Here is a 27,775-nt window from a genome sequence, read left to right on the forward strand (position 1 = left end):
CCTGGAGAAAATGAATGGCATAGCTGGGTGGGGTACAGCAATACACTTTTTAAAAAACTGCAATAAAATGATGATCTCAGAAACGATCCAACTCACATACAATGATTTTTAATTTCACAGCTCTTGTGCTCTGTGCAAATCCAGGTACTGGTGCCCTGGGATGTGGATGGCGCCAGCTAAGAACTGCAAGCAATGCAATATACCTGGGCACGGAGCCTTCAGGGCTTAGGAAACTCCAGGTAGTACAGAACGCTGCTGCAGTGTCTCCTCCGCAACAGTGAGACCCACCCTCCACTGGCTTCCAGACCATAGACCTTACATTCGCCTGGCTTAGTGCACGACTGGATCGCGCTCAGATACTATGGTGACGAGCACAGCATAAGAACCTATAGAGCATGGAATTTTCAATAGGAGGGAGTGAGAGTCCTGAGATCAATGGGGGCTGTACACTCAGAAGAGCTAAAAATCACATGGGTGTCCAAATGCCAACGCTAGCGCTCCAAGGATCCCGCTTGTGTTTAGGAGCTGGAGAAGATGAACTCTAGGAGCCTGGCACTAATGCACCCGCTCGTGAATCCGGCAGAAGCTGGGGATGTGGATCCTGACAGTCGTGCAATGGTGTGCAGGTTCAAGACGCCGGGGGATGAACCCAGGCACGAGTGTGCTGGCAAGTGAATTCTACCGTGCTTAGCGGCTGGGGCTGTCAACCCTCACACGAGCACACCAGAGTGTGACACTTCCCTGCACCTGGGGGCTGGGGCTGGGGCTGTCATCCCTTGCATGAGCACACTGGAGTGTGACACTTCCCTGCACCTGGGGGCTGGGGCTGTCAACCCTCGCACGAGGGTGACAAAGTGACACCTCCCCAGCACTGAGAGTCTCCCAGCTCAGCGTGCAGAGGTATAGAAATCTCTGAGGCTTGTCTGTGCTTGGGAAGGTGGCTCCTGTAATTTTCTCCCCCAGCCATTAAGATGGGGCTCTCTGCTGTGCCACTAAAGACTCTGCGAGCCAGGGCTCCAGGGATTCTCCTCATTAAAGTGGGGTTAATGTGTGTTGTCAAACACAGGTCAGGGTTTAATCTTCAGCATTATGGGCTCTGTGGGAGCCGCCGCTGCTTGGAGAAGTTCACCACTGAAGTGCCCTCTTGATTGCAGGTAGATAATAAGCTTTTGCTGTCTCTAACAGACACCATCAATCAGGGACGGGTTTGTCCAGGATCCCTGCTGTGAGGAACCCCGCAGAAGGCCGTGCAATCAAACAGCCTGGGGAGGCCACCGTGTCAGGGGGACATGGGAGGGAGGGGGCAGAAATTCAATTGGATTGGTACCAGGGGGCTGGCAGAGAAGCATACCCTAAAGCCTGCACTAAGCTTTCACTGCAGGAAAGGACCCAGGGGGGCCAGCCATTTGTTTTTGTCCCACATAGCTGTGCCTAGCAGGGGGCAATTTAGCTTTTCCGACTGGCTGCACATAGCCAGGTTGTGGCAGCGCTTTGTAAGAGGCTTCCCGATCCTCAGAGCGGTGACCGATAAGCCATTTTGTGGGCATGCATACACATGTGCATGCGTGTACGCAAGCAATTTTGGGAGGGGGCACTGGAGTGGCTTGGCAGGTGAGCCCATCTAACCCTGCACTGCTGGCACATCTGGGTTGGAACATAACTGCGCACAGCAAACCTACTGCACAGCTTAGGGCATGTAACCAGGAACCAGCCTGGATTTTTTTGCCCAGGACATCAGCATAGAACGGTTATGCTCTTGTTTTTCTGTGTGCTGCACCTTTAAAGACACTAAGTCCTCTGCCATCTGCAGAGGCAGGAGAGCATTGTACACTGACCGCCATGCAGACTGTCTCAGAACAGCATGCGCTCTCTTGTGAGGACTTTGCTTTTGTTCTTTCTTGATTCACTGTTTTTCAGGCTAGAAGGAAAGTTAGGCAGATGGAAGATTTCATTTGCTCTTTGAGCGCGGAGCAAGGTAAGGAGGTAAATCGCCCCCTGCTCTGGGAGAACACCCCCGGGATCAAATGCAGATTTCTTTCAGTCAGGGCGGGACAGCCAGTGCCCGGAATGCTTGCATCATCTCCGAGCTGCAGACGCTACATGTGTGGGCCCAATTGCAGACAGCTGAACCTGGGAGACGGAGTTAGGGAATAAATAGGAACAGAAGCAACCCAGACCAATAGGACGGATGCACCTCAGCAATCCTCAGGACAGTCAAGTGGGGACCAAATTCAACCCCACTGTAAGCAGCCGGAGTGCCTGCAAACTGACTGCGTAAACCCATGGGTCTCCCTCAATGCCTGATCCACAGTGGATGCAAATGTGTTACAGCCCCCAACCGCAGCAGCTGGCTCTTTAGCGCCAGCTATGCAGGCCCATGCTTATCTCTCTGGAGATCCCCAGCTCAACCCCAGTGTGCTGGCTAAACCGGTGGCCGGGATATTTATTCCTGTGAACGCCCCTGGGAGAAGGGGGTGCATCTCCTATTGCTCTCTGGTGCCCCTGCTGGCAGAGCTAGGGGAGGCAGTCAAGGTGGCTGTCCCCAGCCCTCCTTGGCCAGGGAAGGTAGCACTGCACGCTGGGAGCGCAAACAGACGGGAACAAACGTGGGGGGGGGGGATTCTCCAGAGACAGGTCCCCAAATATGCATGGGAAGAAATTCAGCCAGGAAGTGATACGGGGAGGGGGGGTGTAGCTAGGTGTGTTATTTACAGGTTATTTACAGTCCTGGCCAGTGGTCTGTTGCGTCACTCTGAGTGCTGGGGCCCAGCAGTGGGCCCGCAGGCCGGAGCTGCCAATGGGAACATCCGGCTTCTCCCTTGGCACCATCACATCACATTAATCAGGTAGCGCAAATGAACCGGGAGCTAATACTGTGGATTTAATCTCCTTTCCCCAGCACCTGTGCTCCCTGCCCTGTCTCGGGCTCCCTCCCCCTCCACTCCCTGCACCTCCTTCCCTCGCTTCCTAAATGGGTCCATTTAAATTAGATTTTGAAGCCCGGAGTCTTTTAATTGGCAAGTCGAGGCTCGCACTTCCCTGCCCCGGGATTCATCACTCATGTCACCTCAAAGCCTCCAGGAACCAACTCATTAGAGAAGACGGCACCGGCGACAAATCCTGCTGCCCTTACACCAGCCAGGTTCCCGCTGGAGTCAGCAGGAGTTTGCCTGACAGCAAGAACTGCAGGACGGGGGCAGTTCTGGAATTGCAAATGCACAAAGAACGTAGGGCTTGGGAAGGGAGCCACTCCAGTGTTATTCACACTGGGATTCCAGCTGCAAGTCACGGGGCACCAACATAAACCACGATGAGGCTAGGGCTTTGCACCAGTGCAGCAGGGCCTGTGGCAGAAATCCTGGCCTAGACAAAGCCTGTATTGGAGTCTCCTCCTCCCTAACCTCGCCCAGGCAGGACCGGCTCTCACAGCAGCCATGGGAAGTTGAAACAGGGTGACAGCCTGGGGGAGGCTGGGATGTTCAGAAAAGACACCAGAAGCTCAGGTGTCCTTGCTGAACAAACCGGACCTCGTGGGGCCGGCACTGCTCAGCTGGAGATGTCCGGCAAACCAAGCTTGAAGTTCACACGGCTTCCTTGCTGCCAGACCAGAAACAGCATCACAAGGGCTTGTCTCCTGACTCACACTCCCCACCTACACCATCCCGGATATCCAGAGCCTGTCTAGCCCCCAGGTTCCCTCTGTGGTCTGGACACCAACTAAGCTAATCATTAGCCCTCAACTTAGTCTTCTGGGAGCTACATTTCTTCCCTACCCACATTCCTCCTGTAGACAAATCAGCAATGCCCTTTGCTGACCACTTACCTTCTCCCACGTTATTCCTACAGAATTAGCTGGGGGGGAGGGGGGAGAAGAGAGCTGAGTGCTGAATCTCATTGCCAGGCTTACGGAGGGATGCAGTCCCACTGAATGCAGTGGGGTTACTCACCCCGGTGAGTCAGACACAAACAGGGCTCGCAGAATCAAGCCCTTCATCTTTCCGCGTTATTGAGTTTTGCAGGAGTGAAGACGAGGGCCAGACTGTGAATAGCCCCGGTGCCCACACAACCTCCCACTCCTTGCATGGCTCATGCAAGAGCTGATCACGATAGCCGTCCCCATGAGCAAGGACTGCACCATCCAGGGAACAAATCGCCCCAAAGGACAAGGGAATTGGGGGGGAGGAGCAGAGGAGGCTATCGCCCTACCCCGCTTCATCACTCCGACCTGCAAAGTAGCACCAGCTCGCTGCTGAATGGATGGCACAGCCCACGTGCATTGCCCGTGTGCAGCGTCTCCTGGATGCAATCTCTCCCGGTGCTCCCCAAGGGGCAGAGGAACTCCACAACACCTATAGACCTATAGTCTATATGCTACCGTAACACAATCGTGTAAAATGGAAGTAATACATCTGAATTTCCAAAAGCTGCTGAGAAGGGTCGGAGACCAACGAGATGGGTCGCAGGTGGTAGCAGTCACATCTTCCCACATGCTGCTCTTCCAGTGTACCTCAAGCTTATTCTCAAGGGACTGACTACCTGGACAACAAGGACATTCATTCTCTGTGCTCTGGTATTAGCAACACAGAGCCAATTAGTGCCAGCTGGGGTGGGGGGTTCTGTGATGGGGGGCACCAGTTTACTAGTAACCAGGCTGAGACCTGCCAACCCATGTCACCTAGACACCCAAAAGCCAGCCTACGCTAAGGCTCTATTTCTTTCTTCCCGTGTCTATTTAGGGACGCATGAGCTAGTGTGACCATCACTCTTGCATGATCCATTTATTCAGGGGTATTTATGCAAGTTGTATATTTTATATCTAAAGATGGGTCAAAAAAATGAAATTCAATCCCCAGCTGAAATCATAAAACATTCCGATTCAAAGCCCCCAGATCCTTCTTCAATCTTTTTTTTTTTTTTTTGGATTGGGGTCAGAACCAAAACCTGAAGGGGGTCTGTTTCCTGGCTCTAATGTGTCTGAACACTCTACAAGACAGCTTAGATTTGGATTGCTAATTCTTCAGAGCCCGGACTATTACTCTCTGATCGTACACCACCTAACAAAAGGGGCCCCACTCTTGGTGGGCCCCTAGGTACTACCGTATTTCATAAACTGTGGGATTTTAATGCATCTGGATTTGAAGCCAAACACTCCCCTGGATTCCTCCAGACTAAGTCCAATGCACCAGCCTCAGCCAGCTCTAGTGGTACCTCCTTGACCCTCATCTTTTTCTACCTCTAACACAAGAAAGAATTATTTTAAGGCATGATACTAAGCAGCTGAGTTAACGGGAAAGATCTATGCCATTTAAAGCACCAGACCTGCACAGTGGAGGCGATTTGCAGATCTCTGCCAGGGATACTGATAACTTCCCTTATCAGAGACATACGACGACCTGGGAATGAGGATGATGAAGGAACACGGAGCAGTACTGAAACCACTGTGCCACCCCCATCACCTAGTCCCGTCCATCAGAGGATCTCAAAGCACTTCACACATATTAATACATTAAACCTCACAACTCCTCGGAGCGAAGGTCCCTGGGCTAGAGTTGGGTGGAATGTTTTTGACAATGAAATTTTGCTGAAACCAGAACATTTTGGCTTCAGTGCAGACTTTATCCAAATGATTTTTTGGGTCTGGGGAAGGGGAGAGAGTCCCTTCTCTCACGCACCCTGTTAGCTGGGTAGTTGGGATCCTGCCCTGGGATGTGGAAAACCCAGGTTCAAGTCCCTGCTCTGACTGAATCAGAGTGATCTAGGAAGGAGAACTCTGCTTGGAATCAGGCCGAGCATGGCCTTGAAGCTAGGTCTCCCACATCCTTGGCCTATGCTAAATTACCCCTCTACCCGCCAGCTGGGGACACTGTCTCTAACACTATGCCACCTCTTACCAAAACAGACACTTCAACGCAATTCCGTCTTCCCAACAGCATCCGAAATGCTCAGTTTCATTCCCATGTGGAACGGAAAGCGCTTTCAAACCCTCGGGAGTTGTTGCAGAACAGAACTGCCATCCTCAGGTCAGCTCTACCCCATGCTACAGATGGGGAAACTGAGGCATGGAGGGATAAGTGAATTGCCCAATGACCCACAGAGAGCCAGTGGTACTGTCCTGACCATTCCCTTCCCCAATCTGACTACAACTATCCAACTCCAGTGCTTCTCACGTGTCTCTGTGACAGGCGGCAAAGTCAGCATTTTACTAACACTGCCCTGGTTTTATAACTGTTCCGTACACTTCATTTTCCTGAACGGGCTGCCCTACATCTTAGGGCCTATTTCTGTCTGAATGGCGTTTAAAACAGTCTTTTAAAAGCTGATTACATGCTGGTTCAAAGCAAGTGTCCTGCAGGAGAGAGGGGCATTAGGGAGAACTTAGCAAGACAAGGGACGTTCGCGAACTAACCTAGGAGATCTTTCAGCAAGGCTGGCTTAGGATGGAACTTGGAAATGGCTTTAGTGAGTGACAAGTGTCCACCTATTCCACCCAGTGGAGATTCCCCTCTCTTGACAGGCCACAGGACAAGCGGCATTCTCTCAAGTGAGGCCCAGGGCTGGACAGTATGCCGAAGGAATTTCAGTCCGCGATCGAAGTGCATTGGCAGGACTGCATGCAGGGGCCTGGAATTGCATGAATAGGGGGGCGGGGTTGCAGGTCCCGATTCAGGTGCACTGGCTGAGGAGTGCAGAGGAAGCTCGCACAGCCACAGCCTCCCTTGCCTGGCAGAGCTATTTTCACAAGCAGCCAAAGGGGGGAAATGAAGTATGAAGGAAAGAGTACCACGCCAACCCTACGGCTGGCCTCCAGATACCCACCCAAGAGGAAGGATGGCCTGGTAGCTATGACACCAGTGTGGGGCTCAGACTCCCTGTGACACCTCGGCAGCACTCTGTGCCTCAGTTTCCCTTCTGTAAAATGGGGATTAAAAACCTTCCCTTTCTTCTATTTTAACTTTGTTTTAAGCTCTTTGAGGCAGTCTTGCCTCTCACTGGGTGTCTGTTGTACCAAGCACAATGGGGCTCCGACCATTTGTGCTCCTGTAATAAAAATATTTTGCAATATTAGTCACCAGCGCTGGTCTAACTAGGCAGTTGCATGTCCCCCAGTTGCTATAACCAGGTGACACAGTGAAACCTTGGCTGTGATAGCCTGCGTAAAGCAGTGTATTTCACACAGGTCCCCATCTCAAGGCCACTTATGTCCTCCCACTCCCTTTCCCCCCCCCCCCCCCCGAATCTCGACAAGAGAAAAGAGACCAAACAGCTCCCGAGAGTAGAGCAAGGTCATTTATAATAGAAATGAATGACTGAGTCAGGCACAGAAAACGGTTGGAGAGAGGAAGGAGCTGCTGTAATATCTATCTGTAATATCTTTTCAGGATCTACCAGGGTCCTGAAAAGCCACACACCATGGGTTCTACCACGCTTTAAATACAGTAATAACAATCAGAATAGCAAAGAAGTCTGTATACTGTACCTGCACATATACACCTTCCTAGGGTAATGACTGGATACCATTATACTGGGTCTACACACACGGCCAAGATTTGCTAAACTGACTGGTGATGTGGAGAGCTGGTGTGACACCACCGAGCCGACGTGGCTTCGGGCTAGCTGGTGCCTCGGTTTCCCCTCACTCCGGTTGGCTCTCCAGACCTTCCAGCCCAGTTTGGTTGCTGATGGGGCTCAGCCCTGTGACTAGGTTGTTCAAGTCCACCCCTTCTGGGGTCGCCAAGTCCAAAACAAACACAAAAACCATCTTCCACCCCAGCCTCCAGCTGGGCACAGCCCCTCCTGCCTGAGGGTGGCTGTCTGTCTCCCTCAAGCTCCAACACTCTTCAACCCCCATCCCCCGGGCTTTGCTCTCACCCCTCAGCCCCTCCTGGACTCCCCTGAGTCTCTTCCTGTTCTCTACTTGGTCTCTTAGCTTTCTGGCTCCACCGCTTCTGTCTTATCCCTACCCCCCCCCCCCCCCCCCCCCCCCCGGTTTAGCCACCTGACCTGCCCGTTTTGGTGCTCATTTTCTCCCTATTGCTTCTTGCTCTGGTCCTACTGATGGAGAAGAAGATGGGGCGCCAGGCTGCCTCACTCTCTAGTCTACTGACTGAGATGGGGCCAGCTTGCAAGCCAGCCATGTCCCTGCCCTACTCCACTCATGCTGATGGACAGCCCCGCACCTGGTGTCCTTGAATGTGACTTTTCTAAGCACCACCCAAAACCAGGGCCAAATGAGCTGCATCGAGGCAGAGGCAGCTTCCCCGCCCGCCGGGCCATAAATCACCCAGCTGGCACCTGTAAGATAAAGCGTCTTGTGCAAAGGATGCTCAGCGGAGGCTCCGTTCCGCCAGCCACGCTCGGCAAACATAATCTTCCTCTTTCAGCCGAGCGACCTTTGCTGAGCGCCCTTCTCCGAGTGAGCACGTTGGCTCCACTGCCTCGCCGCATAACCTTTATCTGCCAGCGCGCTCTGGCCTGGCTTTTGAGAGAGCACAAAGAGAAGCAGCACGCCCCTTTCGCAGCCAGAGAGAAAGGGGCTGATGGCTTGGCATGTCCTGCCATCCTCTCCGTTGGACAGCACGGTCACGGAGCCTGAGCAAGAGGCACTGCCCTGCTTGCCGGCTCCAGGAATGGGGTGGGGGGGAGACAGGTGCTGCCAGAGGAACTTCTGCCCTGACTGAAGTTTACTCTGCAAATGGGGCCTCTGAGCCTCAGAGCAAAGAGGCAGGAAAAGTCCTGGTTAGGTCAAAGCTATCGCAGGTATGCCTACGTGTGCAGCGTACACATTGCGAGAGGGATAGATGAGACCAGGGGGCAAGGGAGGAGGAGGACAGTTGCTCCCTGAGATGGTGAGCTCCCAGCCCCTCCAGAACCAAGACAGGAGGACAGTTGCCTCTGAACACAACAGTGGGGTAATTAATGAGAGATTTCTCTGCTGTGAAAGATCAAGGGATTCAAGCCCTTCACCAGTATCTTCCATCCACACCTCTCCAAGCACGCTCTCACCGTCATTCATTTAGCTTCATAAACCCCAACTCCTTGCATTAGAAAAGTATTACCTTGTTTTACAGGTAGGGACAGTGAGCCCAAGAAACACATGGGGCCAGTTTTTCAAGGGCTCGGCCCCCCACAACTGGGCCCAGATTTTCAGTACAGCTCAGCTCCCATGTAGGAACCTAAATAAGGGCCAGATTTTCAGGAGTGTGCAGCATCGGTAGCTCCCAACACAGCAAGGAAACGGTTAATGGAACCCAGGAGTCCTGATGTCTGATTGCCCGTCTATTCACACTGGAAAATGCTCCCTCCCATCAGGGCTGCTTGGAGCAGGTTGTTGGCAGGGGCACCATTCAGACATACTGCCAAGCGTCAGGTCCTCGGACAAACGGCACTAGAAGTGTAGGTAATATTCTCCCCGAATGAATGTGATTTCTGGAAGGCCACATAACACCCTGCAAAGACCACACTCTGGCTTCCTCACTAGGACTTTGGAACCACTGGAGTAGCACCCACCCCATGAAGGGTCTATCCAAGGCCCAGTCCACGCTGGGCTAGCCCACTGGAACCATGTAAGTAATACAGGGTCATCCCCCGCCAGCGCAGATCCACTGGATAAAGCAGTTAGGCCTTTGTGTTAATACTAGAGCCAAATCCCAAGGCTCATGCTCGGGCAAGGTCTCATTGAAGTCAATGGGAGCAAAGACAGTGACGGGAGGCGCAGCTGCTCAAAGCTCCTTGGTTGCAAAGGGACTGATTCCAAGTCCACTGAAGTCCATGGGAATCTTTCCCTGGACATCAGTGGGCTTTGGATCAGGACCAAAGTGAATAAGGATTTTTGCCCACTGACTCTACCGTATTAACAGGCTGAGGGTGATCAATATGCAGCATCCTCCCTCTCTCCAGAAGCTCCCACGTGGGCATATTACGGTAATTTCCTATCAGCCTGTTATACAAGCCAAGGGGAAGTCGCCTTTTCACACAGAGCCTTTAACAGGAACAAGCAGGAGCCGCATTCCAGCAAGAGCTGGCGCTAATTTATGGGTGAGGCGGCAGCAGGACAGAGGCCACGGAACAAACACCGGAGAGGTTAAGATGCTCCACAGTCCTCGTATATCTTGCTAAGCATTTCACCCATCAGGGCGCTCGGCCGTGGCAGTGTTGGGAGAGGGAGAGACGGAGGGAGCAGCAAACCCCAGGCCAAGCTGGCAATGAGCGAGGGAGCACGGTACCAACCCCAGACGGTGTTCTTCCAGGCCCTGAAAGTGGGATATTAAAGTCTCTAATTGACCTGGTCAGCTCCCAACCCGGTTCAAGTCCCACAAGTGGCTGAGATGGCCCCCACTGTACAGCGCGTAGGTTGCCTAGCCTCCAACGGACAGATTTATGGGCCCAATCCTGGAGCACCCTCAGCTCACCTGGGAGTCTGCTCCAAAGCCCAATGAAATTAGCAGGCGCCTTTCCACCAGGGTGTGGATCAGGCACCGGCAACAGCATAATTACAGCTCTGTCCAGGGTGCTGAATTCAGCTGGACAGCAGCAGCTCCTGCAGCAAACCGTCTTCCAGCAAGACTCAGGGCAGGTCTTCACTACGGGGGGAGTCGATTTAAGATACGCAAATTCAGCTATGCGAATAGCGTAGCTGAATTCGACATATCGGAGCCGACTTACCCCGCTGTGAGGACGGCGGCAAAATCGACCTCTGCGGCTCCCCGTCAACAGCGCTTACTCCTACCTCTGCTGGTGGAGTAAGCGTGTCGATTCGGGGATCGATTGTCGCGTCCCGACGAGACGCGATAATTTGATCCCCAAGAGATCGATTTCTACCCGCCGATTCAGGCAGGTAGTGTAGACCTAGCCTCAGTAATTGAGTGCTGGCAGCACAAGAACAGCAATCCTTGGAGAGGAAAGGGAGCCAGCTGCTCCCCCCACCATGCAATACTGCTAACGACACCCTTCTTTCGCCATCAGGCTGTGGGTTGTGCACTCCAATTCCTACCTTCTTTGCTGGTGGGCCAGAAAAAGTTGGGCTGACAAAAGGAGAGCACCATGTGCATTGCTCCAGGTGATTGCTCCTCTTCTCCATTTATCCCAGCTGTCCTATCTGCCTGATCTATAATTGCAGTTATTTGTATTTGCCTCCTGTAACCCTGGCACAAGGCTGTTTACCAAGGTCAAGTGCGTGGAAGTTTTGTTTTATTTTAATCTCAACAAGACTTATCTGCTGAAGCAAACCTCCGTACATTTGTGATTCGCTAGATGGAGATTTCACAGCTGTGCACTGCAAAACAAAAGCACCCTTAAAAGTCAACTTGATAATGAATTCCTGAGTTGCCATCAATGCCATGAACTATTCCAAGCCGCTCTGAAATCAAACGGAGTGTAATTAGAACACAAAGGAAAGTTGGGGGGTGTTTTGTTTTGCTCCTACCCACCTTCTGGTTTTGTACTGCCACCCATCATCATGGTACCTGAGCAGCCCTCCTGAAGTGCATTCTCTGAACAATGTTGCAACAAATTGTCTTATGCAAGGAAAATAGGTTGGTTTTAATAAAAGTAGAGGCAGCAGTGTGGTCTAATGGATAAGACACTGAGTTGGGAGCCACATGAACTGGTTACTTGACCTTGAGCAAAGTCACTCGCTACTGTGTGCCTCAGTTTCCCCATCAGTTAAATGATCATTCCTGCACATTCCCTTTCCACCAAGCATTCATGCTGTTAAGAGCCAGATTGCACAAGCATTTTTAGGGAACAAATGCCACCGGGCTGTGAATATGGGGTTCATTTGAAAATCTAAATGAATATGCATGGGAAATATGTTTCCAGTATTTGCTCACTTTGGTAATTACACTCTGAAAAGAGACACTGAAAAAGAGAGCCATTGAGAGGGAATGGATTTAGACCCATCCAATGATTCCCAGACCTAATTCACTTAGTTTACGAGTCTGAAGATTATATTGCTAACTGCCAGTGCCACAAATTCAGCCTGCGATCTGAAAATCCCTGTGTTCTTTTTGTCTTAGATGCCATTCTTGATTATCTACAGACGCATTTCCAATGAACCTCTCATTAGAACATCTAGGCGCAAGTTACAGAACTAGGAATTGTGGATTGAAGAGTCTTCATGTGGAAAAACAGAGAAACCTCCCGTTCAGATTGCACTGATTGTTGCTGTGATAAAGATCAAGGCAAGGCCGCATGATCTAGTGGGTAGGGCACTAGACTGGCACTTCTGAGACCAGGTTTCTCATCCCAGCTCCTGATCAGCTGAGCATCCTTGTGCAAATCATAGAATATTAGGATTGGAAGAGACCTCAGGAGATCATCTAGTCCAATCCCCTGCTCAAAGCAGGACCAACACCAACTAAATCATCCCAGCCAGGGCTTTGTCAAGTCGGGCCTTAAAAACCTCTAAGGAAGGAGATTCCACCACCTCCCAAGGGAACCCATTCCAGTGCTTCACCACCCTCCTAGTGAAATAGTGTTTCCTAATATCCAAACTAAACCTCCCCCACTGCAACTTGAGACCATTGCTCCTTGTTCTGTCATCTGCGACCACTGAGAACAGCCTAGCTCAAGTCATCCTCTTTGGACCCCCCCCCCTTCAAGCAGTTGAAGGCTGCTATCAAATCCCCCCTCACTCTTCTCCTCTGCAGACTAAATAAGCCCAGTTCCCTCAGCCTCTCCTCGTAAGTCATGTGCCCTAGTCCCCTAATCATTTTCATTGCCCTCCGCTGGATTCTCTCCAATTTGTCCACATCCCTTCTGTAGTGGGGGGACCAAAACTGGACACAATACTCCAGGAGTGGCCTCACCAGTGCTGAACAGAGGAATGGGAAATCACTTCCCTCAATCTGCTGGCAATGCTCCTACTTATACAGCCCAATATGCCGTTGGCCTTCTTGGCAACAAGGACACACTGCTGACTCATATCCAGCTTCTCATCCACTGTAATCCCCAGGTCCTTTTCTGCAGAACTGCTGCATAGCCAGTCAGTCCCCAGCTGTGCATGGGATTCTTCCGCCCTAAGTGCAGGACTCTGCACTTGTCCTTGCTGAACCTCATCAGATTTCTTTTGGCCCAATCCTCCAATTTGTCTGGTCACTCTGGACCCTATCCCCACCCTCCAGCATATCTACCTCTCCCCTCAGCTTAGTGTCATCTGCGAACTTGCTGAGGTTGCAATCCATCCCATCATCCAGATCATTAATAAAGATGCTGAACAAAACTGGCCCCAGAACCAACCCCTGGGGCACTCCACTTGATACCGGCTGCCAACTAGACATTGAGCCGTTGATCACTACCCGTTGAGCCCGATGATCTAGCCAGCTTTCTATCCACCTTATAGTCACTTCCCTTCCTCTTCATGTCTTTTTTCCCTCACAACCTTTTTCTATTTAGACTGTAAGCTGTTTGGGGCAGGCGCTGTCTCTTACTAAGTGTATGTATGGTGTCTAGCACAACAGTGCCCTGATCTTGGTTGAGCTACCATAATACCAATAATAAGGAGAAGTCATTTTTATATCGTCACCTTTTCCAGCAATGACAATTTAAGTGCTCGATCTTTACATCAGGTGGGCAACCACATGTTGAAAAGTGAAACAAATGATCCTGCAACACCTTTGCATGCATCGTCACACTGGCTGTTTGTGGAAGTGACGGATTAGCAATCTCCCAATTTGCATGCACAAGTCTGACCTGCAACCACTCTCCTATCTCGTTTATACCCTAAGACGTTAGAGCAGCTGAAACCTCCATTTAATATTATCCAAACCTTCTTTACATTCTTGCTAGCTGAGTCACTTCTTTTACGTGACATGCCGAGGCACCGAGCACAAGTAATGAACCCCGCTCAACTGGAAATAGACAGACATGAATATCACATAGTAATGAACAAATGCATCATAAATATATATCGGCCTCTTGAGGAAAAATATAGAAAACCCAGTGAAGGATAAAACAGGACAGAGAGAAAAATGACAATATGAAATTGATTCAGACAGATGACTAAGGAATCTTGCATTTGGCTCGAAATATTACCCTCTTCACAAAATAGAGAGCTGCACATTATGAAGCATTGCATAACATGTGTTGCACACCGGTTAAATTACATAAATATAAAGCTAATATTTCATCTCAGTGTGTTTGGTGATGGAGCGAGAAGAGGCCAAAGAGTGTGCATGTTTGCATATCCTATGGTATTGCAAGCAGGCTTTGTCCTTTCCCAGCCCAGAATGTTTGAAGCAGCGTCAACTATTCTGAGATCAGAGACAGACTTGGATATGACTAGAAGAGGGGGCTGGGAAGGCATCCCAACTTCTGGGTCTGCCCATACACACTGCCTATAATAGACCAGGGAGGATGCCGGATGCCTGGGCCGTGGTGGCCCTGCCTGCGCTCCGCCTCTTCCCGTCCCTGCTCTGTCCCTTCCCCGAGGCCCCCACCGCTGCCTCGTGAGTCCCTCCTGTCCTCCACTCCACCTCCCTCCTCCAGAGCTCCCCACCACTCCCCGCATCAATCCTCCTCCACCCCACCTCCCCGCGAGACACCCCCCCCATTCGCTGTGTCCCTGCGGGCAGTGGGAGCCTTGCAGGGGGGGGGGAGGAAAGGAGGGACATGGGGAGTGGGGAAGGGGACCAAGGAGGCGGGGCATGGGGCGGAGCAGAGGTGGAGTGTGGGCAGGGCCGTGGGCAGAAGAGGCGGAATGGGGAACTAGCCTCCCTCAGGGGAAACTTCACCCACTGTCCATGGCTCTGCCATTAATTTCCCATGCAGCCTTAGGTGGATACCTTTACACACCCCTGTGTCTTAGTACCAGCCTGCAAAATCAAAAATAGCAGCTGCCTTTGTAAAGCACTCGAAATGCACTAGGATAAAGTGGCAGCTGTTAAAAGCTGCACACAAGACAGTCGTAAATGCACAACAACTTTATTGAACCTACAGACTTACGAACACCACAAATTACCCTATACTTACATGGCAATAGATGGTGCTCTCTCAATACTCATCTATCTACACATATACCAATGCTGCTTTCTCAATATAGGAAATCAATTGTACTACTGCTGGTAACTACTGGTAAATATTGACTTTTTAATGGCCAGCCCTGGGTCAAAGTTTATCTTATCCTTGTCTTGCACCCATGGTCCATCTGGTCCAATGCCCTGTCTCTGGTCCAGTCAATGGCTAGTACCATCTGCATCAGAGGTGGGTGCAAAAAACCCTTCAGTGATGGGACAGTCTGCCCCCAGGGGAAGCTTCTTCTCAGCTCGTTAGTAGGGTTATGCCCTGAGGCAGCAATGTACATGCAACAGCATTAATCCGAGACTTTGGTAAATACTGTAATGGCAGGTCAAGTTGATAATGCACCAGAAAGAAAACAGCTTGAATGCTTACTGGCAACTACAATAATGAACATTATCACATTATGAAAATACGAACGTACTCCAAAGACTCAGGACGGGCATAAAGAATTGAAGCACAGCTGTGTTATGGAGGAGATGGCAGGCCTGCACACATGCAGAGGAAGTATAAAGGCACACCAAGAAATTTGGGACTTTAATTTTAAATATTTCACTGAGAAAGATGCCAGGAAAAGGCAGCATTGCCTCGCTTTGATTATTCCAAGGAAAGCAAGCCGGCTGTTGACTGAGGCGTAATATACTGATGCAAGCTGATTTCAGGTAAACTTTGTGGCTTGACAAACTGCCAGAGTCTCATTCACACCGCTCCGGCAGCGTAAAGGGGCTTTGACATCGGAATACATTACATGCCCCTTTATACTACCAGAGTGGTGCAAAGGGGCCTTAGAGTAAAGAAAAACCTGGCCCCTATGTATAGTTTTATATTTTCTTCATTCACTGAATCTGGCTTGACACCACTGTAACTCCACTGGCTTCAATGGGGCCACTCCATATTTACACCAGTATAAGAGAAAGAAGAATCAGGCCCAACCTAGTTTCTTTGTAGACGCTCAGCACGTTGGGCGCACGTTGCGCTCTTGAAAATCTGCCTGACTCTGCCCCCATTGAAGTCAATGGGAGTTTCTGAATCATTGGCTTCCAGAGCTGGACCAACAATGAATCCTTTTGAAAATCCCAATCCTACCTAGAAGGTCCAAGGGCCGGGTTTTTCAGAAGAGCTCAGCTCCCATTTACGCCCCTAAATAAGGGGCAGATTTTCAAGGGACACTTCTGGGCAGAGCTGCACATGCACCCAACATGTGGTGCTCTCCTGAATATCTCAACCCAGCTGTGGGTGTTGAGTCCTTCTGAAAACGTGTACTCAAATAAGACGAAACAGACATGCATCTTGGGGCTGATCACACATTCCTTGATGACCCAAGCACTGTTATATGGAGATATACCTATCTCATAAAACTGGAAGGGACCCCAAAGGGTCATCGAGTCCAGCCCCCTGCCTTCACTAGCAGGACCAAGTACTGATTTTGCCCCAGATCCCTAAGTGGCCCCCTCAAGGATTGAACTCACAACCCTGGGTTTAGCAGGCCAATGCTCAAACCACTGAGCTCTCTCTCTCCACCCCCATATTTTTTTTTTTTAATAAAAGGGTTGGAAGGGACCTAAGGAGGTCATCTAGTCCAACCCCCTGCTCAAAGCAGGACCAATCCCCAGACAGATTTTTACCCCAGTTCCCTAAATTACCCCCTCAACAATTGAACTCACAACCCTGGGTTTAGCAGGCCAATGCTCAAACCACTGAGCTATCCCTCCCCCCACTGATGCTCTTTGATGCATATGTATCTTGTATACAGCCATATTACTCCACCAGTAGCTGTAGGCCAGTTTGTAAATACTCCAGCAGCACTGCTCACTGAGTAACTGCTCACTGTGGTGAGTGACACAGCCTGGCCTGTAATGTAGGGTAGCGTTCTATTGCTCCGTAAATAAATGTGTTCCAGTAGTTACAGCAGGGGAGCAGGGTTACTTCTGATAATACAGTGACTAATTACACTGCAGTTATACTGTAATTACAGTGTAATTAGGCTCTCTGATAACCAAATTAACACTAATTCACATAACCATAAGGTTAACTGTATAAACGAATTATGGCGCTCGGTCTTCGGTTAATACATATGTGTCTAGACTCCAAGTACATTAATTTACACTGTAATTGCTAAGTCAGATAGTTAACTGTCCAGTTACCTGCAATTATCACAAATTCATTTGTCTTAAACCACAGCCACGCTAGATTTGGAGGATGACTCTAAGTCATTATAATCATTGTATTGGGAAGCCAAAGGGGAAGTCAGGATTCCTGGGTTCTTATCCTGACTGTGCCATTGGCTCACTTTGTGACTTTAAGCCAGTCACTTTCCCGCTCTGTCTCTCATTCTCCCAATGGGGAAATGAGACTAATAGAAACAGCTTTGCAGCTGGGTTGCTCAGGAAAGAGACTCTCACTTCTGTGGTTCCCATTACATCATCTCTTAAAACAGCCTCAAGTCTACCCCACACCAACCCTCAACATCTGGCTGGATTCCCTGTTGAGTGATTGGGCGGAACATTCAGTGGAGTGGCATCTGCAACTAAGGTGAAACTCCCCCGACGCCGGGGAGGCAGGCATGAGGCCTAGGCATTACTTACATCCCAGGGCTCAGCGAAACAGTCCCTCTGCACAGGAGTGAACTTCACCCCTCATGCAGCTGGCTCACCAGGTCTAATCACTATGCTATTTCAGCTTATCACGTGGGCACTCACATCAGGTCGAACTTGTTGCTTAGTGGGAGCAAAGTCATTGTGGGGTCATGTGACCTGCTTGATCTCTGGAACAAAGCAAAGAACCCAGGGGAGGCAAATAATTTGGCCCCTTAAATATCCCCCTCATTCCAGAGCCCTTCCATGGGGACAGCAATGAAAACAGACGACTTGCCATATTGTATCGGACCCATGGTCCGTCTAGCCCTTGGCGTGTCCAGTATCTGGTCTCCAATGGTGGCTAGTAATAACTGCTTCAGAAGAAGGTAAAAGAAACCTTTCATAGGCAGTTATGACCTGGATGCAGACCTGGGTTCCCTCAGCCCCTATCCCAGCCTTAGAAGCCCCTTGAAATCTGGCACGCCTTTCCTCAGAGCCATCCCCTTGCTGTGCTGAATTTGCATTGGAGCAGACAGCTCTTCTGGCTGTGGCAGCGTGATGCAGCAAGGACAGGTGGTGCTGAAAAGATTTATAGACCTCTTTGTGGCAGAGGATGAAGCTGATGGATGGAGGAGGCAGGTGAGGGGCTGAACACACAACCTCCAAGGTGAAGCAGAACTGTAACCTTGGGTTCCTCCTGGCTTTAGGTCGATTGGGAATCCATACGCAATTTAGTGCCTCAACTAGAAAAATGCCAGATTTGAAGCCTTATCTAAAAGCTGTTGAAATCTACGGGAGTCTTTCTGCTGACTTCAGATCAAGTCCTTAGGGAGGACCAAATCCAGGCCTCATGGTCTGATGCCATAACCCTCAAGGAGGAACTTCCAACAACGTTCTTATCCAGCAGAATTTCCCTCTCCCTGCCCTCCTCCAGCAGCCCCAGCTCCCACCAAGAACAACACAGGGTCTTTGCAAGTCAATCTGTTGGAGCTACATTTAGCTTCAGTCCACCCTAAGTAGAGCTGCAGCTTGCCCCAGTGACATGCCAGTCATCTCTCAACCCTAACAGACAAAACCAGGTTCAGCTTCTGGAACTCTGCAGATTCTTGCAATAGTGTCTCCTTAAGGGCAAAAGAGCAATTACCCAGCACCACCTTGTGAAGTCTCTCCGAACAAAGCCCTTCGAATATGCCAACTGATCCTGCCAGGGTCTGCCCTGAGTCGAGAAACCCCTCTGACCCACCTTTCCAAGGTGCTGAGCACCTGCAACTCCCATTGAAGTTCACCCCTTAAGAACATTTTTATAGAGCTTGAGAACCCTGTCAGAACCCAGCCCCAGAGAAAGGAGGGAACCACCAAGAGGAAACTGTAGCTCCCACAACTCGGGTCATCGGGTAGAAAACAAACTACATTTTAACACAGCCAAACGCAAGGTCATACATCTAGGAACAAGGAATGCAGGCCACACTTCCAGCATGGGGGTGGGGGTATATCCTGGAAAGCAGGGGTCAAAGTGGGCAAGCAACTCAACATGAGCGCCCAGGGAATGCGGTGGCTAAAAGGTCTAATGCAGTGGTCCTCAAAGTTTTGTACAGGTGACCCCTTTCACATAGCAAGCCTCTGAGTGCGACCCCCCCCTTATAAATTAAAAATACTTTTAAATATATTTAACACCATTATAAATGCTGGAGGTGAAGCAGGGTTAGGGTGGAGGCTGATAGCTTGCGACCCCCCATGTAATAACCTCGCAATTCCTGAGGGGTCCCGACCCCCAGTTTGAGAACCCCGGGTCTAATGTGAGCCTCGGACGTGTAAACAGGGGAATGTTGAGCGGTAGCAAGGAGGCGATTTTAGCTCTGGATATGGCACTAGTGAGGCCAATACTGGAATGCTGCATACAGTTCTGGTGTGCACATTTTTAACAGGTTATTGACAAACTGGAGAGAGTGTGCAGACAAAAGCCACAAAAACAACTGGAGGGCTAGAAACAAAAATATGCTTTACAGTGAGACTTAACGAGCTCAATCGGTTCACTTTGTCAAAAAGGAGACTGAGCGACGACTTGGTTACCGTGTACAAGTACGTTCCTGGGGAGAAAATAACAGGTACTAGAGGGCTCTTTAACCTAGCAGAGAAAGGCACAAGAACCGATGGCTAGAAGCTGATTGAGTTGGGGATCGGTCCTGCTTTGAGCAGGGGGTTGGACTAGATGACCTCCTGAGGTCCCTTCCAACCCTGATGTTCTATGATTTTATAAGTTAATGCCAGACAAATTCAAATTAGAAATAAAGCACTAATTTTTAACACTGACGATGATTAATCATTGGAACTAATTACCAAGGGCGGTGGTGGATCTGCCATCTCTTGAAGTCTTCAGATCAAGCCTGGAGTCTTGTCCGGGAGGTATGTGTTAGTCAAACATCCATCCTGGCTCAGTACAGGAGTAACTGGATGAAATTCTCTGCTCTGCACTATGCAGGAGATCAGACTGGATGATCTAATGGTTCCTTCTATCTGGCCTTAAAATCTATCAATAACAAATGCCACTCGCTCAGGTATGTCTACACTGCAATTAAAAACCCGCAAGTGGCCTGTGCCGACTGACTCAGACTTGCGGGGCTCAGGCTAAGGAGCTGGTTAATTGCTGTGTAGACATTCAGGCTCGGGCTGGAGCCCAGGCTCTAGGACCCCGCGAGGTGGGAGGGTCCCAGAGCTCAGGCTGCACTGTCTAAACTGCAGTTAAACAGCCCCTTGGCCGTAGCCCCATGAGCCCAAGCTGGCACAGGCCAGCCAGGCGTGTCTAATTGCAGTGTAGACACACCCTCAGACTCCGTATTGGAGGCAGATCTCTAAGAAAGGGCTACCGCACTGGGGGAACAGGCCTGAGCCACAGGACAGCAAAGCCACCTTGCTGGGATAGAATCCAGGTGCCATTTGCCTTTAAAATAAAGTCTTTGCTCCAGGCACATCCATCAGGAACGGAAGCATCAGTCAGCGGCCACTAGCAGAGGCCGGATGCTGGACTTGACGGATCAGCGCTCTGACGCAGTACTGCAAATCCAATATTCTTAACACCTCCTCTACCACTGCCCCCACCACCAGCATGACAGACTGTCTAGCTCCAGGGCGGGCACTCACACAGCACCAGGGGAACAGGAGCCCCCCCAACCTGTGCAAGCCGGGCAGAAAAGAGCTCTTCTCTTGGATGGCAAATCTGTGTGAGAGAGAATGCAAAGCGACAACAAAAAACAGTTACTTTCCCCTTTATTCTGCTGGTTGTCAGCTGAGTCGTGTTATCATTAGGGTTCAGATGGAGCTGCTGCTTAGCACTGACAAACCCCAGTCGGGTTAGCAGCTAAGCTGTTAACGGAGAGCAAGAAAAACCCTTTTTCTACGCTAACACCACACTCCCTGCCTCCCTCCCCCTTTCTCATGCACACACAGCCTACATCCAGACAGGCACAGATACACACACAAGCACTGTCACTTCCACAGCTATGGAGTCACAGGTATGTCTAGTCACATGTTCTGACTGCTATGTGCCACATATCTCTGAACATTCATATGCACGTTCAAGGTCTACAGAGATGCACCCAGACGTACACACACACACACACACCTATGCGCACACCCACAGGTCATACACCCCCAGGTCTATGCAGAAACGCAGACAATCAACACGTACACACAGTGCTAGGTGTGGACACCTTTGCCCTGAGTAACACCCGTAGACCTGCTCACGCATGCACAGATACAGGTGTATACACACAAAGTACACCCACATGATCACAAGTACAAGTGCATCCAGGAACAGCCACACCTGCCTGCTCTGAAGCACACACGCACTCACGTAAGACTGCAGACCTGCCAAAACATTCTGCTTTTCAAGTTAAAATCCTAAAGAGCAGCGATTCCTGGTTGAATCCCTAGACGGACTCTTCTGCATACTAAAAGCACAGCCGGTTCTCAGAGCCACAGCATTACAGAGACATTGGATTAACGCAATTCCTATTTATAGGGCTTTGATTAGAAGCTCGTCACCTAGAAGTTTTTATTCCCGTTATCCATTTATAAGGCCGTAACACAGTTTGACTTGCGCTAGATGGACTGGTGTCCCACAGATCTTGCCAGAATTTAATGTGCCATTCAGATACAGTTAAATTAGTAATAGGCAGCAGTTGGTGCACGGCAGGACTCTAACTGCCTCCGAAAACACTCTTTAGTTCTCGTCTCTCCATGGATTATTATGCAGCAGATAGTCAAAGAAACGCAGAACAGGGATAGGCCAAGCCGAGCTCTCCCCACTGCCAGTCCTACATCATTTCCTGTAGCATACTCCTGCTAAGAGAGGTTAGCACCGAGCGAGCACCCCGCAGACAGTATTGCAGCACAGCTGCCCACAGCGCCTCCTGCTGGGAGATGCTGGGACTTCCCACGCCTGGGCAGCTCTTTCCACCGTTTCCTATGGCGCCTTCTGTCGGGAGAGGCTGGGTGCGGAGTAGCTGTGAGATGGCCCCCAGCCAGTGAACTTGCACCCCAGTTACAGGAGTGCTCGGTATTCACATGTATGTCAATAGTTAGTTAGTGGATAAGGTGCCATATCAGCTCTTAACAACAGCGCCTCCTACTGACAGAGGCTGGGACTGGAGTAGCTCTCTGTTCTCCCCTTCCCCACCCCCTCTCACTGTTCCTGCAGGTTTCCCTATAGAGCTTGCTTCTGGGAGAGGCGAAGACCTAATCTTCACCCCCACAGTTAGGGCTCCTGTCTCACTCCTTTCAGAGTCTCCTGGTGGGAGAGGCTAGCACTGGTGTGGCTCAGAGCTCCCCCTCCACATCCAGGACTCCCGCTTTATTCTCCACAGCAGCCCCTCTTGGGGGAGGCTGGAGCCGCAGCAGCTGCAAGCTCCCAGAATGCAGCCGGCGCTCTCCCCCTACTCCCACTGGCGATAATCCTTTCTAAGCATCCGGCGGCACCCGTCAGCCGAACGCTTTCCGATCCCTGACAAATCCTTGCAAAGAGTTTTGCTGAGCACAGACTTTCAGGCTGTCCAAAGTCTATAGACAAGTTAAAGCACCCGCCCACAGGGATAATTCCACTGAACTGGGAGAACCAAGCAACGGTGCCAACTTTATTTTCCGTTAAAACCTGGTAGTGTTTGGAAAAAGTCTTCTCTCCTGGAAAGTGCCCCGCACAGTGACTGATCTGGAAAGGCTGGGAGCGTTGGAATAGGCTCACTGGCTGGGCCACAGCAAAGCCCCAACTTATTCCAAGTCTCCTTACACACAGCGAATGCGTTTCCTAGCCACTTACACAGAAAGAACTGCAGCCAGCAGACACTACCGTCCAGAAACTGCTGTGGACTGACTCATGGATTCCAAGACCAGAAGGGACCATCCTTCCCTGGAACTCCTACATAGCAAAGGCCATAGAGCTGCCCCCCCAAAAAGTTCAGACACCAGATCTTTTAGAAAAACATCCAGTCTTGATTCTAAAGTTGCCAGTGATGGAGAACAAATCTAGATCTCTTGCTGGGGCCCAAAGGATGGACCATGCTCCCCCCGGTAGCGATGTAAGCTCTTTGGGGACAGGGACTGTCTTTTCATTCTGTGATTGTACCGCGTCTAGCACAATAGGGTTCTGCTCCATGACTGGGGCTCGTAGGTGCTACCCCAGTACAAACCATAACAACAACAGGAGTCACTGACTCTGTAGGGCATATTCTGGCTTGATTTACCCCATGTATAACCCAACTAGCATGGGAAAAGTCAGCAAATAATTTGGCCCTGTGTCTTGAGATAAAACGTGTTGTGTTGTGTGCATGCCATCACCAACTTGAAAACAGCTGGGGCATCTCTGTTGGCAACTGAGCACCAGCAATCAGACTGGAAACAAGACATACGTCTTTAACTGAGAGAGTCATGCTCTCTACCCTTGTTTTCTTTCAATTTCAGCCATGGGGGCTCCTCTCTTGAAAGGGGGAGCTAGTAATACCACAGCAGAGGTGGCATCATTCTGCCAATGCCACGAGGAGGAAGAGAGGGGAAAGCACTTGTGTTGTCATGGCAAGTTCAAGATGGGGCCTAGCATCCTGACCAGCCTGGGCCACAGGGAGCTTGTTTCAGCACAAAAGGGAACGGGGGGGGGGAAGGTTTCCCCACTGCAACAGCTGGGGCGATGACCTTGCATCCCTGCATTGTCGTGGCTGTATGTCTCAGGACGCTGTCACAAGTCTGCAGCCCCGTGGACACACAGGGAGAGAGGGCTCCGCCGTAGTGAATATGAAGGCGTGATCCAATGAGGCTGCTGGACACTGACAATCCCTGTGGTTCTCTCTGGCTCGCCAACTCCCAGACTAAGGCAGCCTCTGCTACTTCAGACTCCAACAACAGGTCTCCTCTGAGTCCTGGCCTGGATCACACAGTACCCGATGGGGATAAACTACAAAGGACTGCATTGCTCTTGCAGACAATTTCTCCCTGAGCCCCTAATGTTCCTCCTCAGCATCCTATTCCCCCATCTCACTGGCCTCCAGGAGCAACAGGCAGCACAGCTCACACAAACAGAGTCTTAATCAAGGCTTTGAAATTTATGTCGTGCCTGGTTCATCGTTGGTCCAGAATCATTTTTTTTTTAAATCCCCCAGCTGTAGTCACTGGTTGCCAGCCTGCAAAGGGATGATTTATACTTCAGGGAATGAATCAATACAATATGTGGCCAAAGACATCTTTAATCTCGCAGAAGGATTAGGCTGCAGAGGGGGATGTCAGTAGCAGCCCACAGCCATTCCGTTCAGATTTCAATTTGGAGATCGGCGCCTCTCTCCCTTCTTTTCTTGCACTGCAGCTAAAGACGTTGGAAACATCAAACCTCATTTAGCAGACGGGCGCTGCTGTGATTGGCTGGCTACCTGTTCCATGCTAGCGACAGGGAAGAGCGCCCGGGTACCGGGGGCTGCCTGGGGAGAGACCCCGCTGGAAGGAGAGTTCAGAGTTAACAGAGGAGATGCAATGCTCCACGGATGGGGAGAGATGCAGCCCCACACTCTGGGTCTGTTTGTCAGCTGTGACGGTGCAAGGGGGCCACAAGGAAGCCAGGCAACACTCCCCATGGGGAATATCCCCACTGGCACATGCCCCTTAGGAACCACCCTGGAGCCGGAGGGGCGTCAGGGCAGGAGAGGGAGGGGCGGCTACTCCTAGTCACTCCAATAGTGGCTAAGCAGCTGCAGACAGGTTAAGTCTGCCCCCAATACTACTCTCACCTGTGCCAGGGGCTGCACCAGGGGAGGGGCATTGCCATCCCAGTGGTCTCTGCACATGCCCAGGGATGAGTTGGGGCCTATATATGTGCCTGGAGAAGAGATGCCCACAGCAGAAGCAAACAAATAAGGATTGAATTGTCCCATCACCCCACAAGGCTGCAGAGCCCCCGAGCCAGGATCAGGGCCCCTGAGTAGTGGGGGCAAGGACCAGGAACAACTGAACAGGAGACTGAAATCCCCCTCTCTTCCCAGGAGAGTGGTTCCTCTCTCTGAGCCAGGGGACCTTTTGGTGCTGGAGCTAGGGTCTAGCTCCATCCTCGGAAAGGGTGACCCCTCCATTAGGGTGAAAGCCCTTGGAGGGGGAGAAGAGGAGTAAAGGAGAGGGCTGTCTTTCCTCTTCATCCCCACCCCGCATTGCTTCTTCCTCCCTGGACTGCTACGCCTCCCTTCGTCTCACAGGGGGAGAACGCACACGTTAGGCTATTTGGGGATTTAGCACAGGGAAAGAGGACGAGGTGGAAACAGGGATAAATCCAGAGACCCTTGTTCAGGCGAAACTCCAATGGGCCCAATCCTGAGCAAGCAAAGACATCAGGATCCATCCCATTCCACATACATTTCCTCTCTCCATCACAGGTGTTCTAGTCGCATTTCAGTCCATCCCATTCCACATACATTTCCTCTCTCCATCGACAGTGTTCTAGTCGCATTTCACGCTGATTGTTCCCTTCGGCCTGACTCTTCACATGCCCCGTGCCAAACACTAGCATCTCTCGATTGCACCTGGGTCGTGCACCGGACCCTAAGACCCCCTAGGGTGGATCACGACTGAGGCTGAATTGTATTAGCCTAACCACGTGGACAGAGCTTGATGTCACATTAGCACACAAGTCCCCCACAGGCTGCCCCCCCAGTTCAAAAGCAGCCTAACCCCCACTGCCACAGATGGACCTCGGGAAGCTATAACATTCTCCCGACAGGCCGCAGCGGTCGCTGTTTCCCAGATGCTAACAGGCGCTTCCCGATTCCGCCATGCTGGTAACACAGCAGAGGCCTGGGTGCGGGCTAATGCAGCACCCTCCAATGGGCAGCTGTTACCACAGCAGATCGAGTCACAGCTGCCTCACACAGTTTGCACTTGAGGACAAGTGCCCCTAGGATGTTCCTTAACACACAAGATGCTTCATAAAAACCAGCCCTTTCCCCTCCAGTCATCACCACTTTCTCTGCTAGCTAGCCAGAGAAGGGCCATTCCTCACCTGCTTGATGTATTCAGCCATATGGATGGATCAGTGATTGAGAGATATTAGAGGTGGGCCTAGAACCCTTGTCCTTCAGCTTCTAAACTGATGATGTTGCTGTCCAAGCTTAAAGACTAGCCTCACTAACTCAACCCCAGCTATATCCAGATATGTTCTATCCCCCACTTCCTTGCCGTTCCCGACACCATGATCCATAATGCAGCTCACCCCCAAGAGACCCAGCTGTATTTTGCTCCCAGACCCCATTTCAACCCCATGGCCCATATCTCAGCAGGAAGTTCACTCACCATCCTCTCTGGACTTCTGGATGAAGGCCTCCACCCCACTCTCGCCGTAGCTTCCCTCGGAGGCTAAGGTGGAGACGTAATTCCACTTGAGCTCCTTGACTATGTCCACCATGGCTTGGGCCTGGTAAGTGTCGGAGGGCACAACGCGGGAAAAGAAGTCGTACCGACTGTTGTCGCTCAGGTCGGGGGCAGTGGAAGCGTAGCTTATCTGGGGTATCTGCGGGGGCAAGGAGAGAAAGGTCACTGAAATAAAGAGGAGCAAATTGCAGGAGCCTTAGACCACAAGCCGTCTCACTGGCATGACACGGGACGGCTTGAGAGAAGGCACACAAATCACACAGCAGGTGCAACATTTGAAGAAGGCAAGACTGGGGTGTTGTGGATATCTGATGTACCAAGGGATGAGCATTGTCGACTCACATTCACAATCGTTGTCTACCCTTGTGTTTTAAAACCCACGAGTCCTATTTTTTTTAAACCTATTTTTCTCGCTATTGAAATAAGCGCACCATCGGTCACCACTAGAGATAGAAGCCAGGACTTAGATTCCCAACAATACTGCACCTTCCTGGGCACTAAGAGATGTTCACCAAGCCTTGGCCTTCAAATAAGGGGGCTGGGAAGGAAGAAAACTAAGGCGTTTGCTTGCATGCTACCAGGGGATACGCCAGTGTTCCCTCCAGCAGCAGTTCTTCAGGAATCTGATCTGGGCTTCTCTCAGTCACAGCACCGTGAGGGCTCTTGGGTGCAAGCAACTCAATGCCAGAAGAACACCGAAAGTTTTTCCCAGCTCTCTACCAGCACCTGAGCAATAAGGGTGGTGAAGCTAGGGAGTGGACAAGTGTTTTGTAGATGCAGCTAGGTGCCATAAGATCATAAGAGTGTTCTTGTACAGAAACTTTCCATCCACATCTGAAAGCACTTATTCATAGATTCATAGATTCTAGGACTGGAAGGGACCTCGAGAGGTCATCGACTCCAGTCTCCTGCCCGCATGGCAGGACCAAATACTGTCTAGACCATCCCTGATAGACATTTATCTAACCTACTCTTAAATAGCTCCAGAGATGGAGATTCCACAACCTCCCTAGGCAATTTATTCCAGTGTTTAACCACCCTGACAGTTAGGAACTTTTTCCTAATGTCCAACCTAGACCTCCCTTGCTGCAGTTTAAGCCCATTGCTTCTTGTTCTATCCTTAGAGGCTAAGGTGAACAAGTTTTCTCCCTCCTCCTTATGACACCCTTTTAGATACCTGAAAACTGCGATCATGTCCCCTTCTCAGTCTTCTCTTTTCCAAACTAAACAAACCCAATTATTTCAGCCTTCCTTCATAGGTCATGTTCTCAAGACCTTTAATCATTCTTGTTGCTCTT

The 27,775-nt window shown here is 50.6% G+C and overlaps 1 protein-coding gene across 1 annotated transcript in view; it reads right to left on the reverse strand.

Moving 5' to 3' along the window:
- LOC113407098 (metabotropic glutamate receptor 4) overlaps window positions 1-27,775 on the reverse strand; it is a 167,946-nt gene that overhangs the window by 92,087 nt on the left and 48,084 nt on the right. Inside the window, exon 2 of the mRNA XM_026655143.1 lies at window positions 26,400-26,616. Coding sequence (XP_026510928.1) covers window positions 26,400-26,616 — 217 coding nt within the window. The remainder of the gene's footprint in view (window positions 1-26,399; window positions 26,617-27,775) is intronic.

Source organism: Terrapene carolina, unplaced genomic scaffold, assembly GCF_002925995.2.
Source record: "Terrapene carolina triunguis isolate 2854851 unplaced genomic scaffold, T_m_triunguis-2.0 Scaffold198, whole genome shotgun sequence".
Lineage (NCBI taxonomy): Eukaryota > Metazoa > Chordata > Testudines > Emydidae > Terrapene > Terrapene triunguis.